Consider the following 15,553-nt stretch of genomic DNA (forward strand, 5'->3'; position numbering starts at 1 on the left):
CTGGAATTTTAAAACAACTGAGCCTGTCTTCTAAAACCTAAATGACCAAAAAAATCATCTTCCTAGGCTCCTATGGTCCCACCTCTCTTACATGCGTGTATGCTCAGTCACCTCAGTCATGTCCAACTCTATGTGACCCTATGGACTGTAGCCCTCCAGGCTCCTCTGTCCCTGGGGTTCTCCAGACAAGAATACTGAAGTGGGTTGCCACACCCTCCTCCAGGGGATCTTCCAGCCCAGGGGTTGAACCCGCAGCTTTTACGTCTCCTGCACTGGCAGGTGGGTTCTTTACCACACGCACCACCTGGGAAGTCTCTCTTACACACCCCATGTATTCCTTGGTACTTCTCTCGCACTTGTTAACAGCAGGACCCCCATAGACAGCTGATGCACTGAGCTAGGAGCAGTGAACAGACAGATTGTCCAAGTGAAATCAGATTAATTCATCAAAATCATCTTTCTCCTGTAGCACCTCTGCCTGTAGGCCACTCTCACCTCAGCACCTCATGTTGAGACCTGCTCTTTCTAGCACTCATCAAAGTTTCAATAGTACAAACTTGTTGCCGGTAATTTTCCTGGATCAGCAGCTGTTTCTTTTTTTCACTTATGTTTCTCCTATTTTTCTTTTGCTGCTGTAAAGTTTCCTTTGTCTTCTTTCTTCATTGCCTGTTTGGTTTTTAACTTGTATTAATTTTTTCTTTCTTCATTTTTTCGTTTCCCTTGCTATCCCCTTTTTCTCCTTAGCATGTGAATTTTTAACTTGAAAAATGCTGAAAACACGCCAAAAAGAAAAAAAAATCACAATCCATATACATATATGGAAGGCAAGATTTGTTCTAACTTTTGCATATGCAGTTTAAAAAATTTGAACAATGCTATACAACACTGTCTGCAAATTTACCACCTGTGAATACATCATGGGTATCTTTACAGGATAGTTCACCTAAAGTCATTTTCCATTTCTTATTTGGAACTATTTTTAAATTGAGATATAATTTATATACAATATAGCAAACATATCATAAATGTTCAGTTTAATTAATTTTGAAAATTTTATATACCTGTGAACTTGCCTTCAAAAAGATACAGAACATTTTCATCACACCATAACATACCCTCAAATCCTTTTTAGTCAGTTCTCCACTCCCACTCACCCCTACAGTCACTTTCTGACTTCTTTCACAGAGACTATTAATAGTTTTGCTTATTCTTGGTTTTCATACAAAGAAAATCTTACAATACACATATGTTTGTTTCAGGCTACTTTCACTCAATATATACAGTATTTGGGGGATTCACCTGTGTTTTGCTGATAATTTGTTCCTTTTGAGTCCATCTTATTAATATACTATGACCTGTTAATGCAGTATTTCATTTTGTTCTCCATAGTAAGCCACTGTCCAAATTGCCATTTCAATGTCACTTTCCCCCTACTGATGAAGATTTAGGTTTGCTGCCAATGCTTATTCTTGTAAACAATTATACAAGGATTTTCCTTGTTCATCAATCTCTAAGTCCTTATGACATTATTTCCAAAAAAATAAATCCCCAGAAAGAAATGACATAGCTGGATCAGAAGACATGCACATTTAAAACATTTGACAGAGCCTGCCAAATTATTCTTCAGAAAGATTGTACAAAGCTACGTTTTCACAATGGCATTGTCTATTTCGCTATACTATATATTACCAGTATTTTTAATTTTCACAAATCTTAAAAAATACAATTGAATAATGGCCTATTTTACATAGGTCACTAAAATTAGTACTGTTCTGCTTATCACAAATGGAATATAGACTTTTTGTTTTTAAAACATCAAGCTAGGGCTTCCCTGGTGGCTCACTGGTAAAGAATCCTCCTGCCAATGCAAGATAAAGGAATTCTATCCCTTATCTGGGAAAATCCCACATGCTGCAGAGCAACTTGGCCTGAGCACCACAACTATTGAACCTGTGCTCTACAGCCCAGGAGCCGCAACTACTGAGCCCATGTGCTGCAACTACGGAAGCCCAGGTACCCTAAAGCCCATGCTCTGCAAGGAGAAGCCACTGTAATCAGAAGCCCACGCACTGCAACTAGAGACTAGCCCCTGCTCTTCATAACTAGAGAAAAGCTCATGAGGTAACACAGACCCAGCACAGTCAATAATAAATAAATAAATAAAATTATATTTTAAAAATCAACCTATACAGTTAGGTTCAGAGTGGATATTCTCATCCAACCCTATCTACCCTGGCCTGAAATAATGTTGTTAATGTGTGTGTGTGTGTGTGTGTGTGTGTGTGTGTGTACTCAGTCGCTCAGTCGTGTCCAACTCTTTGTGACCACATGGACTGTAGCCCACCAGGCTCCTCTGTCTGTGGGATTCCCCAGGCAAGAATACCGAGTGGGTTGCCATTTCCTCCTCCAGGGGATCTTCCTGACCTAGAGACTGAACCCATATCTTCTGCGTCTTCTGCAGGTGGATTCTTTACCATTGAGCCACCAGGGAAGCCTATCCTGGGGTTACCTAGGGACTTTCCAAAAGTCTTCATTGTCATGACAAAAGACACCTTTATTAGGGTGAAGACCAAATACATGTTACTTATTATAAATTATAACATCACAGGGTAAATAAACCTAGTTTTATGACTATTTAAAACCAGTAAACATATTTTAAATTATTTTTGTAGCTACTATCATTATAACAATCAAATTTCATTGTATTTCACTGTAGCTAGTGTCATTGATACATAGCCAAGTTAGGGTGAGGTGTTGTTAAATTCATCATACAGTGTCTTAACCTCAGTGGTCCCAGTAAAATACGTATTGTTTGTGTTAACCAAAGGTTTTGCAGTCAGACATATAGCTCTAATACTTAATGTAGCTACTGGATAATTCAGTTAACCTTGCCATGACTCAGTTTCTTTATCTATGAAATGGTTAGAATAATACTACAACTTGGCATTGATGTTAAGATTAGAGATAATGCATGTAAAATGCCTGATAGAGTATGTGTTACTAAGCAACAAGTGGTAGTAACAGTAATAAGATGGTAGCTGCTGCTGCTGCTAAGTTGCTTCAGTTGTGTTCGACTCTGTGCAACCCCATAGACGGCAGCCTACCAGGCTCCTCTGTCCGTGGGATTTTCCAGGCAAGAGTACTGGAGTGGGATGCCATTGCCTTCTCCGAATACAATGGTAGAGATAGTAATAATAGAACTAGTAGTAATATCATTATTTATTAAATATTATTTAATAATATTACGTAACATAAATTAGATTATTGTTTAATGTTTTATTATTAACTATTATAATATCTGTTAAAATTACTCACCATTTTCTTTCAGCTTTATCAAATTTTCTTTCAATTTCTCAATTTCTAGTTGAGCCTTCTCAAGTGTAGAATCTAAAAGAAAAAAAGAGCAATATATTTGTATAAGGAGCAAATGATTAGCATAATAATCAAATTTCAAATGACCCTCTGGAATACTTTCTTTCTGATGGCTGTCCTCTGAGTTTCTGCATAAATGTCACCTCCTCCAGGAAGCTTTCCCAGAGTCTTCTCTTAATGTTCCTACTACATCTTAGGTTTCTTCCTATCCCTGATATTGTCTGATCATGTAATCTTTCCCTGTTTCCCTAACCAGATTCTATGCTAAAGAGTTTGGACCACTGTAAACAAAAGGAATAGCTGAAAGTTTTTAAGCATGGAACTACAAATTTAGTAAAAAGAAATTACACACATAAATACTTAAAATTAATGCCTGAAATTAATAATACTTAGAATTTCACTAGCTGTTCTTAGAAATAGCAAAATAGAAAAATTTCAGAAATAACTTTTGGTACTATTCAAGAATTGTATGAGGATTGCAGAATGGCATAGAGAAAGTATATGGGGCACTGGAGTCTATTGAATTTGGGTTCTCTAACCCAGGTTTTATCACTTTGCCTCCTGTGGTCGACTCATCACCAATGCTACAGCTGATAGGCCTCCTATAATGGCAAGTTTAGGAATCTCCCAGAAGTAAGAGACCAACATGAATCTTACAAGAGATCATTCCCGATCACATAGAAAAGGTACATGAGGCAAAGTCCAGAGGAAACCAGGCACAAGCTTCCAAGAGTCATCTCTCAGCAGTCATACAGCATGGGCTTAATTTCTCCAGCAATGAATCTGACAAATCACATGAAAAGTCTGCCAAGAAAATTCATTACAGACTCAGCAGCCAAAGTTTTTATTGGGGGCTACTTACATAGACACCACCTTCTGCCTAGAACATACCAAAATTCCAGCCTCTCAGAAGAAAAGCAGGTTTTCAGCATAAACCACAATGCACAAACAGGACAGGCACAGTGAGCCACTGTTACAAATGGGGGAGGGAGGGAACCTTCTCCAAATCCAAGTTCTCAGATGCTAGCCAAGGGCTAACCTGACAAACAGGACTTTCTAAGGACAGCAGGGTCAAGTCTTCTATTTTAACTATTTTCTGCCCAGGATGGATATACATTTTGTTTATCCACTCACCAATGATAGATATTTAAGTTGTTTCTATGTTTTGGCTAGGACTGTAAATAATAGTGCTTCAAACATCACATACAACTTTTTTTAAAATGTATTTTATTGAAGTATAGTTGACTTATAATGTTGTGTTAATTTCTCATACAAGCTTTTTAGTGGACATATATCTTCATTTCTCCTGGGTCAGATGATAATTTTACACTTAACACCTTGAGAAAATGCCAAATTGTTTTCCAAAGTGTCTGTACCATTTTATATTCCCATCAACAATGTTCCAATTTCTTCACACCCTTGCCAACACTTGACATTACCTTTTTTTATATAGCCATTCTAGTGGATGTAGAGTGGGATCTCACTGTAGTTTTAATTGCACTTCCCTAGTGATCAATGATTTTGAGCATCTTTTCATGTGCCTATTGGCCATTCACATGCCTTCTCTAAAGAAATGTCTACTCAAGTTGTTCATTTTAAAGTTGGACTGTCTTTTTATAATAACATAAAAGAATATATAAGTAAGAATTCTTCTTATAGTCTGGATATGAGTTCTGCATCAAACACATGATTTGCAAACATTTCTCTTAGTCCACAGTTTGTCTTTTCACTTTCCTGTTGGTATCTTTTGAAGTACAGAAATTTTAAATTTCAATTAAGTACAATTTATTAGGCTTTATTTTATCACTTTTGCTTTTGGTATTACATCTAACATATGATTGTCTATGCCCAGATCATAAAAATTCACTCTATGTTTTCTTCTAAACATTTATAGTTTTAACTCTTGCATTTAGCTCTGTGGTCCATTTTGAGTTAATATTTGTATAGGCACGGCCCCACCCATCAGAACAAGGCCCAGATTCCCCTCCAGCCAGTCACTCCCGTCAGGAAGCTTCCACAAGCCTCTTATCCTTATCCATCAGAGAGTGGACAAAATGGAAACAACAGTTACAAAAAACTAACCATACTGATCACTTGGATCACAGCCTTGTCTAACTCAATGAAACTATGAGCCATGCTATGTAGGGCCACCCAAGACGGACAGGTCATGGTGGAGAGTTCCGACAAAATGTGGTCCACTGGAGAAAGGAATGGCAAAATACTTCAGTATTCTTGCCTTTAGAACCCCATGAACAGTATGAAAAGGCAAAATGATATGACACTGAAAGATGAACTCCCCAGGTCAGTAGGTGTCCAAAATGCTACTGGAGAAGAGTGGAGAAATAACTCCACAAAGAATGAAGAGATGGAGCGAAAGTGAAAACAATGCCCAGCTGTGGATGTGACTGGTGATGGAAGTAAAGTCTGATGCTGTAAAGAACAATACTGCACAGGAACCTGGAATGTTAGGTCCATGAATCAAGGTAAATTGGAAGTGGTCAAACAGGAGATGGCAAGAGTGAACATCAACATTTTAGGAATCAGTTAATTAAAATGGACTGGAATGGGCGAACTTAATTCAGATGACCATTATATCTACTACTTTGGGCAAGAATCCCTTAGAAGAAATAGAGTAGCCCTCATGGTCAACAAAACAGTCCAAAATCAGTACTTGGGTGCAGCCTCAAAAATGACAGAATGATCTCTGTTCATTTCTAAGGTTAACCATTCAATATCACAGTAATCCAAGTCTATGCCTCAACCACAAATGCCAAAGAAGCTGAACACTTCTATGAAGACCTACAAGACCTTCTAGAATTAACACCAAGAAAAGATGTCCTTCTCATCATAGGGAATGCAAAAGTAGGAAGTCAAGAGATACCTGGAGTAAAACAGGCAAGTTTGGCCTTGGAGTACAGAATGAAGCACGGTAAAGGCTAACAGTTTTGCCAAGAGAACACACTGGTCATAGCAAACCAAACACCCTCTTCCAACAACACAATAGAGACTACACATGGACATCATCAGATGGTCAATACTGAAATCAGATTGATTATATTCATTGCAGCCAAAGATGGAGAAGCTCTATACAGTCAGAAAAAAAACAAGACCAGGGACTGTGGCTCAGATCATGAACTCCTTATTGCAAATTTCAGACTTAAATTGAAGAAAGTAGGGAAAACCACTGGACCATTCAGGTATGATCTAAATCAAATCCCTTACGATTAAACAGTGGAAGAGACAAATAGATTCAAGGGATTAGATCTGATAGATAGAGGGCCTGAAGAACTATGGACAGAGGTTTGTAACATTGTATAGGAGGTGGTGATCAAAACCATCTCCAGGAAAAACCAATGCCAAAAGGCAAGATGGTTGTCTGAGGAGGCCTTACAAATAGCTGAGAAAAGAGAAGCGAAAGGCAAAAGAGAAAAGGAAAAATATACCCATCTGAATGCAGAGTTCCAAACAATAGCAAAGGAGAGATAAGAAAGCCTTCCTAACAGACATTTCTCCAAAGAAGACATACAGATGGCTAACAAACACATGAAAAGATGCTCAACATCACTCATTATTAGAGAAATGCAAATCAAAACCACAATGAGGTACCATTTCACGCCAGTCAGAATGGCTGCTATCCAAAAGTCTACAAGAAATAAATGCTGGAGAGGGTGTGGAGAAAAGGGAACCCTCTTACATTGTTGGTGGGAATGCAAACTAGTACAGCCACTATGGAGAATAGTGTGGAAATTCCTTAAAAAACTGGGAATAGAACTGCCATATGACCCAGCAATCCCACTGCTGGGCATACACACTGAGGAAAGCAGAATTGAAAGAGACACATGTACCCCAATGTTCATCGCCGCACAGTTTATAATAGCCAGGACATGGAAGCAACCTAGATGTCCATCAGCAGACGAATGGATAAGGAAGCTGTGGTAGATATACACAATGGAATATTACTCAGCCATTAAAAAAAATACATTTGAATCGGTTCTATTGAGATGGATGAAACTGGAGCCCATTATACAGAGTGAAGTAAGCCAGAAAGAAAAACACCAATACAGTATACTAATGCATATATATGGAATTTGAAAGATGGTAACAATAACCCTATATGCGAGACAGAGTAAGAGACACAGATGCATAGAACAGTCGTATGGACTCTGAGGGAGAAGGTGAGGATGGGACGTTCTGGGAGAATAGCATTGAAACATGTATATTATCATATGTGAAATAGAACACCATTCCATGTTCGATGCATGAGACAAATGCTCAGGGCTGGGGCAATGGGATGACCCAGAGGGATGGGATGGGGAGGGAGGTGGGAGGGGGGTTCAGGATGGGGAACACATGTAAACCCATGGCTGATTCATGTCAATGTATGGCAAAAACCACTACAATATTGTAAAATAATAAGCCCTCAACTAAAATAAATAAATTTATTTAAATAAATAAATAAATAAATCCCAAAGCGGCTAAAAAAAAAAAAAAAGAAAGCCTTCCTAAGTGACCAGTGCAAAGATATAGAGGAAAACAATAGAATGGGAAAGACTACAGACCTCTTCAAGAAAATTAGAGGTACCAAGGGAACATCTCACGCAAAGATGGGCACGATGAAGGACAGAAATGCTATGGACCTAACAAGAGCAGAAAATATTAAGAAGAGGTGGCAAGAATACACAGAAGAATTATACAAAAAAGATATTCATGACCCAGATAACTACAATGGTGTGATCACTCACCTAGAGCCAGACATCCTGGAATGCCAAGTCAAGTGGGCCTTAGGAAGCATGACTACAAAAAAAGCTAGTGGAGGTGTTGGAATTTCAGCAGAGCTATTTCAAATCCTAAAAGATGATGCTGTGAAAGTGCTTCACTCAATATGACAGCAAATTTGGAAAACTCAGCAGTGGACACAGGACTGGAAAAGGTCAGTTTTCATTCCAATCCCAAAGAAAGGCAATGCCAAAGAATGTTTAAACTACTGCACAATTGCACTCATATCACATTTCAGCAAAGTAATGCTCAAAATTCTCCAAGCTTGACTTCAACAGTACATGAACTGAGAACTTCCAGATGTTCAAGCTGGACTGAGGAAAGGCAGAGGAACTAGAGATCAAACTGCCAACATCTGCTGGATCATAGAAAAAGCAAGGTAATTTCAGAAAAACATCTACTTCTGCTTCATTGACTATGCTAAAGCCTTTGACTGTGAGGATCACAATAGATTGTGGAAAATTCTTAAACAGATGGGAATACCAAACCACCTTACCTACCTCCTAATAAACCTGTATGCAGGTCAAGAAGCAACAGTTAGAACTGAGTATGGAACATGGGCTGGTTCCAAATTTGGGAAGGAGTATGTCAAAGATGTATATTGTCACCCTGATTATTTAACTTATATGCAGAGGACATAATGTGAAATGCCTGGCTGGATGAAGCACAGGCTGGAATTAACATTGCTGGAAGAAATATCAATAACCTCAGATATGCAGATGATACCACCGTTATGGCAGAAAGTGAAGGGGAATTAAAGAGCCTCTTGATGAAGGTGAAAGAGGAGAGTGAAAAATTTGGCTTAAAACTCAACATTCAAAAAACAAAGATCATGGTATCTGGTCCCATCACTTCATGGCAAGAAGTTGAGGCAACAATGGAAACAGTGACAGACATTATTTTCTTGGGCTCCAAAATCACTGCAGATGGTGACCGCAGCCATGAAATTAAAAGACGCTTGCTCCTTGGAAGAAAAGCTGTGACAAACCTAGACAGTGTATTAACAAGCAGAGACACTACTTTGCCAACAAAGGTCTGTCTAGTCAAAGCTATGGTTTTTCCAGTAGTCATGTATGGATGTGAGAGTTGCACTATAAAGAAAGCTGAACACCGAAGAATTGATGCTTTTGAACTGTGGTGTTGGAGAAGACTCTTGAGAGTTCCCTGGACTGCAAGGAGATCCAACCAGTCAATCCTAAAGGAAATCAGTCCTGAATACTCATAGGAAGGACTGATGCTGAGGGTGAAACTCCAATACTCTGGCCACCTGATGCGAAGAACTGACTCACTGGAAAAAGACCCTAATGCTGGGAAAGATTGAAGGTGGGAGGAGAAGGGGACGACAGAGGATGAGATGCTTGGATGGCATCACCAACTCAATGGACATGAGTTTGAGTAAACTCTGGGGGTTGGTGATGGACAGGAAGGCCTGGCATGCTGCAGTCCATGGCGTTGGAAAGAATCAGACATGACTGAGCAATTGAACTGAACTGAACTGATACCTAAATAAGCAACAACAACAAACATATGAAAGGATTTTCAACATGCTTAACTGTCAGGGAAATGTTAAGTAAAGCCACAGTTAAATACTACTACATACCTCACCAGAAAAGGTAAAATTAATAAGATTGACAATACCAAGCACTGACAAAGAATGTGAAGTAACCAACAACTCATACACAACTGAGCAGAGCTTAAATTAATACAACTATTTGGAGGACAGCATGGCAGTAATCTACCAACACAGAACAAATCCTTAACCGTCTGATCTAATAATTCTACTCAGGTATATCATGATCAGAAATGTATAGATAAGGACAAGAATACTTAGAGCAGCACTGTTCACAATAGACCACAACTGGAAACAACATAAATGTCTGTCAACAGTAGAAGGGATAAATAAAATAAATGGAGTATGTTTATTCAATGAAATACTAGAGTACAAACAGCAAAAGTGAACAAATTACTGTTACATGCAACAATATGAATGAATCTCACAAATATAATATTGAACAAAAGAAACAAGCTAAAGAATGCATACTTCCTGTAGTTAAAACTCAGAAATAGCCTTAAAAGTTAGGACTAGTCAGTACTTTGAGGGAGGAGAGAGTATGTAGATATAGGGAGAAGAAACAGGGTTTCTGGAGCACTGGAAATTTCTTGCACTGGGTGGTGTACTGGATTTGTACACTTTTTGGTAGTTATGATATGCTTCGACAAAAATTTCTGGACACTGTAGAAAATGAGACTATATATCAGACTTTTATGTGTTTAACTTAGAAGATTTTTTCCTCAGTGTACTTGTGTTTTACCCTTAGTAGGACCATTACATTTAAAACATAGTCAGAAATGTTCATCTGTCACCACAGCTTACCTAATTTACTCTGTACCTTCTCCTTCCCTTGCAGTTCATCAGTGAGCCTTCGGATCTCTCCATGGGCCATCTCTAACTTCCGTACTACTTGCTCCAAATCTCTCTCTCTGCAGTTTTGTGGTGTTTTATCTTTTTCTGGATCTTCATTATGGGACTGAGATAAAACTGTTGTTAGTAGTACACCGAAAAGTAAATATACTCTTAGGATATTGCCCTATAAGTGTTTGAAAGCCAATAAAAAAGAGTAGATTATTTATGTACATTTCTTTTATTAGGTTGAACCATATAAAATTGGTGATATCTTACTGTTCTCCCTGGTGGCTCAGATGGTAAAGCGTCTGCGGGAGACCTGGGTTTGATCCCTGGGTTGAGAAGATCCTCTGGAGAAGGAAATGGCAACCCACTCCAGTACTCTTGCCTGGAAAATCCCATGGACAGAGGAGCGTGGTAGCTTACATACATCCCATGGGGTCGCAAAGAGTTGGACACGACTGAGCGACTTCACTTATTGTTTTTATACAACTTCACATTCAAACCTAACATACTTAAGAGATTATGGTTATATAATTATTTTAAAAACTAGAAATTTAATCATAAAAATAACCTTTGGCAAAAAAGAGGGAAAATGTTCCTCATTTATATGGTAATTAAATACAGCTTGTAAAATGCCTTTACATTAAATTTTATTTAATTTCAAAGTTGGAACAATTAAGGCTCAATTCATGTTTAGAGCTCCTTTCCTACAACTATTTTTAAAGCATTTTAAAAGCTAAGTAAGAAATTCAATCGCAATTATATTTTGCTTTTGATCCCCAAGATATGCATTTTGTATATGAATATAATTTCATTAAACAAATTTTTCTAAAAAGTAAGAAAACAATCAAATATTAATACCATCTACATAACAGAACTACCTTCAGCTTACTGGTATATTTCCTTGCAGTATTTTTCATTTACATACATTTTTTACATAGTTATAACCTCAATCTATGTACACATTTCTGTCTGGCTTTTTCGTTTAACATTATACAAGGAATATTTTTCTACATTGCTGTATAGATTTTGTAATGATAATTTTTAGCGGCTATATAATGTTCCAGTGGGTGCAGCATAATTTATATAATCATTTCAACATTTTGGTAGTTTTCCATTTTTGCTATTGAAAATAATACTATGGTTTAATCCACATATATTTATCTTGGGTTGCTTCCCATTGTTAAATTCTATATATATACTTTATTCACTGGATTTAACTCTTAATAACATTTCCCTAGATCAAAAATAATTTCCACAAAGAGAATTACTTATATTTAAAATAATGTGCTACACATTTTAAAGGACCTCCCCCCAAAAAGAAGCTTCAAATATATTTGGAAAGAAGTGTGTACTGTCCCATGGTGATTTTTCAAAGGACATAACACATATTGATTGCTTAAATTTTGATACATTCAATAAAAATCAGCTATTGTGTTAAATCATTTATTTTTTCTTCCCAAATTTCTATGATGTGTTCATTATACTCTTACGCACAACTGATTTCTTTTACAGCATGGATTTATACATTTTAATGTATTAAACAAAATACCTCCAAGGTAAAAGCTAACTTGTAATTACCTATTATTATTAAGCAAAAGATTGTAAATTTTTTCTTACCTCACTCAGACTTTTTTTAGAGTGATGCACAGGTTCTTGATGTTTCTGATGTTCCTTTTGCAGAAGCTGGTGGGTTTGTTCAAGTTTCTCCTAAGTGAAGTGAATGATAATTATATCAATCAGCTTCATGAACAAAATGTCATTTAAATTAAAAAAAATATGATCAAGTAGAGAAAGAGCGAGCACAATCCAGTCAATTTTATGAGGCTAGACCATGCATTCTCAGTGAGATAATACTGCCCCCAGGGGAGTTCAAACTGATTCCTAAGCAGGGAAATCTTACCCTTTTAAGTACAAAGTACAGATGCCTATGGTACATATATAGAATTACTTTATGTCAGTGCCATCAAGATTTCATGGGAGACTGATAGAAAAAATTATCTAAAAAGTCTCATTATAGAAGCAATAATGAAAAAAAAGCTGGGTAACACTGCCTAGATGGACCTTGATATTAAAACCTGACAAAGGTAACACAAAAAGAAAAATCACAGGGCCACCTCAGTCATAAACACTGATGCAAAAATTTAAAGAAAAGTTTATCAAACTGAATCTATACTATTTAGAAAGGATAACATATCATGAAGGAGTTGGATTTATCCCATGAATACAAGATAGGTTTAACATTAGAAAATTTAATCAATGAAATTCTCACATTAACAGGTAAAAGTTCTAAATGACTTCATCATTTCAATAGCTATAGAAAAAACTCAACATTTTCTAAACTCAACATTAATTCCTAATAGAAGCTCTGAACAAACTAGGTATAAAAGAGAACTTTCTTAACTCAATAAAGTCTATCTTTAAAAAACAGCAACTTTTTTTTTTTTTACAGAATATAGCTTTATTTATAGAATCTTACAAATAAAAATGTTTACAGTCCACATAACTTATTTTCTTTTCTAATATATCCTCATAACTCCTGAGTTATTTTAAAAAAATACTCCGATGGAATTGTAGAACTGTAAAAGAAAACATAAATAATAAAAATCTAACCTCTCTCTTTTGCAAAAATCAGACAACTTTTTGAAAAAACAGAAACTCTTAATCAAACATCATACTGGTGAATAGCTGAATACTTTCTCTCTGATATCATTAACAAGACAAGTATGTCTGCTATTCAAGATAATACTAAAGATCCAAGTCAGTATAGTAAGGTAAGGAAAGAAATTTAAAAGAATAAAGATGGGAAAGGAAGAAACAAAAGTATCATTATTCTCAGATACGATTATATAGGTAGAAAAAGTACAAAATCTCCAAATAAATTATTAAAATGCGTGGGAAATTTTAGCAATATTGCTAAGTGTAGTCAATATATAAAAATAATTATACTTTTAATAATAGCAATAGATAATTAGAAAATTAAATTCTCAAAAAACATACAGCATTTACTATTAACAGTATCCAAAAATATGAAGTAACTAACAATAAATATAACAAAAAATGTGCAAGATTTTGTGAAAAAAAGTGATAAAACTTTACTTACATACATTAAAAGGAAATGGAGAGATGATCTATGATCACAGATAACGTCAATATTTTAAGATAGCCAATTCCTCTCAAATAGATTTATAGAGTCAATGCGACCAAAAATCAAAATCCCAGAAGGAAAGAATTTCTTAAACAGGACAGAAAAACACTAACTATAAAACAGATGATTGATAAATTATACAATGTTACATTTAAGAACTTCTGTTCATTAAAAGACACTGTTAAGAATATTAAAAATAAACGACCCAATCAAAAAATGGGCCAAAGAACTAAACAGACATTTCTCCAAAGAAGACATACAGATGGCTAACAAACACATGAAAAGATGCTCAACATCACTCATTATTAGAGAAATGCAAATCAAAACCTCAATGAGGTATCATTTCACACCAGTCAGAATGGCTGCTATCCAAAAGTCTACAAGCAATAAATGCTGGAGAGGGTGTGGAGAAAAGGGAACCCTCTTACACTGTTGGTGGGAATGCAAACTAGTACAGCCACTATGGAGAACAGTGTGGAGATTCCTTAAAAAACTGGGAATAGAACTGCCATATGACCCAGCAATCCCACTGCTGGGCATATACACCGAGGAGACCAGAATTGAAAGAGACACGTGTACCCCAATGTTCATCGCAGCACTGTTTACAATAGCCAGGACATGGAAGCAACCTAGATGTCCATCAGCAGACGAATGGATAAGGAAGCTGTGGTACATATACACAATGGAATATTACTCAGCCATTAAAAAAAATACATTTGAATCGGTTCTACTGAGATGGATGAAACTGGAGCCCATTATACAGAGTGAAGTAAGCCAGAAAGAAAAACAACAATACAGTATACTAATGCATATATATGGAATTTGAAAGATGGTAACGATAACCCTATATGCGAGACAGAATAAGAGACACAGATGCATGGAACAATTTTATGGACTCTGAGGGAGAAGGTGAGGGTGGGACGTTCTGGGAGAATGGCATTGAGACATGTGTATTGTCATATGTGAAACAGAGCACCATTCCATGTTCGATGCATGTGACAAGGGCTCAGGGCCGGGGCAATGGGATGATCCAGAAGGATGGGATGGGGAGGGAGGTGGGTGGGGGGTCCGGGAAGGGGAACACATGTAAACCCATGGCTGATTCATGTCAATGTATGGCAAAAACTATTACAATATTGTAAAGTAATTAGCCCCCAACTAAAATAAATAAATTTATTAAAAAAATAAAAAAAATAAAAATTTAAAAAAAAAAAAAAAAGAATATTAAAAAGAGAAGTCACAGAGTGGGGGAAAAAGTATTTGTGACACACGTAATCAATAAAAAGACTTGAAACCAGAACATAGACAATTCATGTAAATAATAAGACAGACAACTCGATTTTTTTACGGACAAAAGACCTGAATAAACACTAACAAAATAGGAAATTCAAATGACAAATAATCACACTAAATTCATTCGTAATCAGGGAAATGCTAATTAAAACCAATATGGGATATCATTATGCACCCAGTAGTCTAGCAAAAATTTAAAAGTCTGAAAACATCAGGTGTTGATGAGAAGCAAAGGCATTCTCATACAATACTAGTGCCAGAATAAACTGGTACCACTACTTTAAGAAGAAAGTTTGACATTATCTAGTAAAGCTGAAGATCCACATACTCTGTAATTTCCTAAATCTACTCTTAGGTGTATACCGTATACAGATGAATGCACACACAGAACATTCATAGCAGCATAACTGATAAAATTAAAATATGTTCAAAATAGATATAAATTGGAAATAACCCAAATTAACATAGAATGGATAGTCTCATGCTGTATATTCACATGATGGAATAATATATAGCAATGACAAGCTGATTAAAAATAAATAATACAAACATAACGT

General features: G+C 36.4%; 1 protein-coding gene across 9 annotated transcripts in view; it reads right to left on the reverse strand.

Annotated features, from left to right (window-relative positions):
- Nucleotides 1–15,553, reverse strand: part of LOC145506844 (phosphopantothenate--cysteine ligase) — a 116,224-nt gene that overhangs the window by 72,385 nt on the left and 28,286 nt on the right. For 5 of the 9 annotated variants that reach the window (XM_081492264.1, XM_081492266.1, XM_081492265.1 and 2 more), the window contains 3 exons: nt 12,176–12,265; nt 10,523–10,676; nt 3,316–3,387 (listed from right to left, as the gene is read on the reverse strand). In XM_081492264.1, the coding sequence (XP_081348390.1) occupies nt 3,316–3,387; nt 10,523–10,676; nt 12,176–12,265 (316 nt within the window). Of the gene's footprint in view, nt 1–495; nt 771–3,315; nt 3,388–10,522; nt 10,677–10,828; nt 10,941–12,175; nt 12,266–15,553 lie in introns of those variants that run through there. The other 4 variants (XR_014054378.1, XM_081492271.1, XR_014054386.1 and 1 more) reach the window with 3 other exon arrangements.

The sequence above is a fragment of the Giraffa tippelskirchi genome, chromosome 5 (assembly GCF_054371585.1).
Source record: "Giraffa tippelskirchi isolate mGirTip1 chromosome 5, T2T-mGirTip1v1.2.pri, whole genome shotgun sequence".
Lineage (NCBI taxonomy): Eukaryota > Metazoa > Chordata > Mammalia > Artiodactyla > Giraffidae > Giraffa > Giraffa tippelskirchi.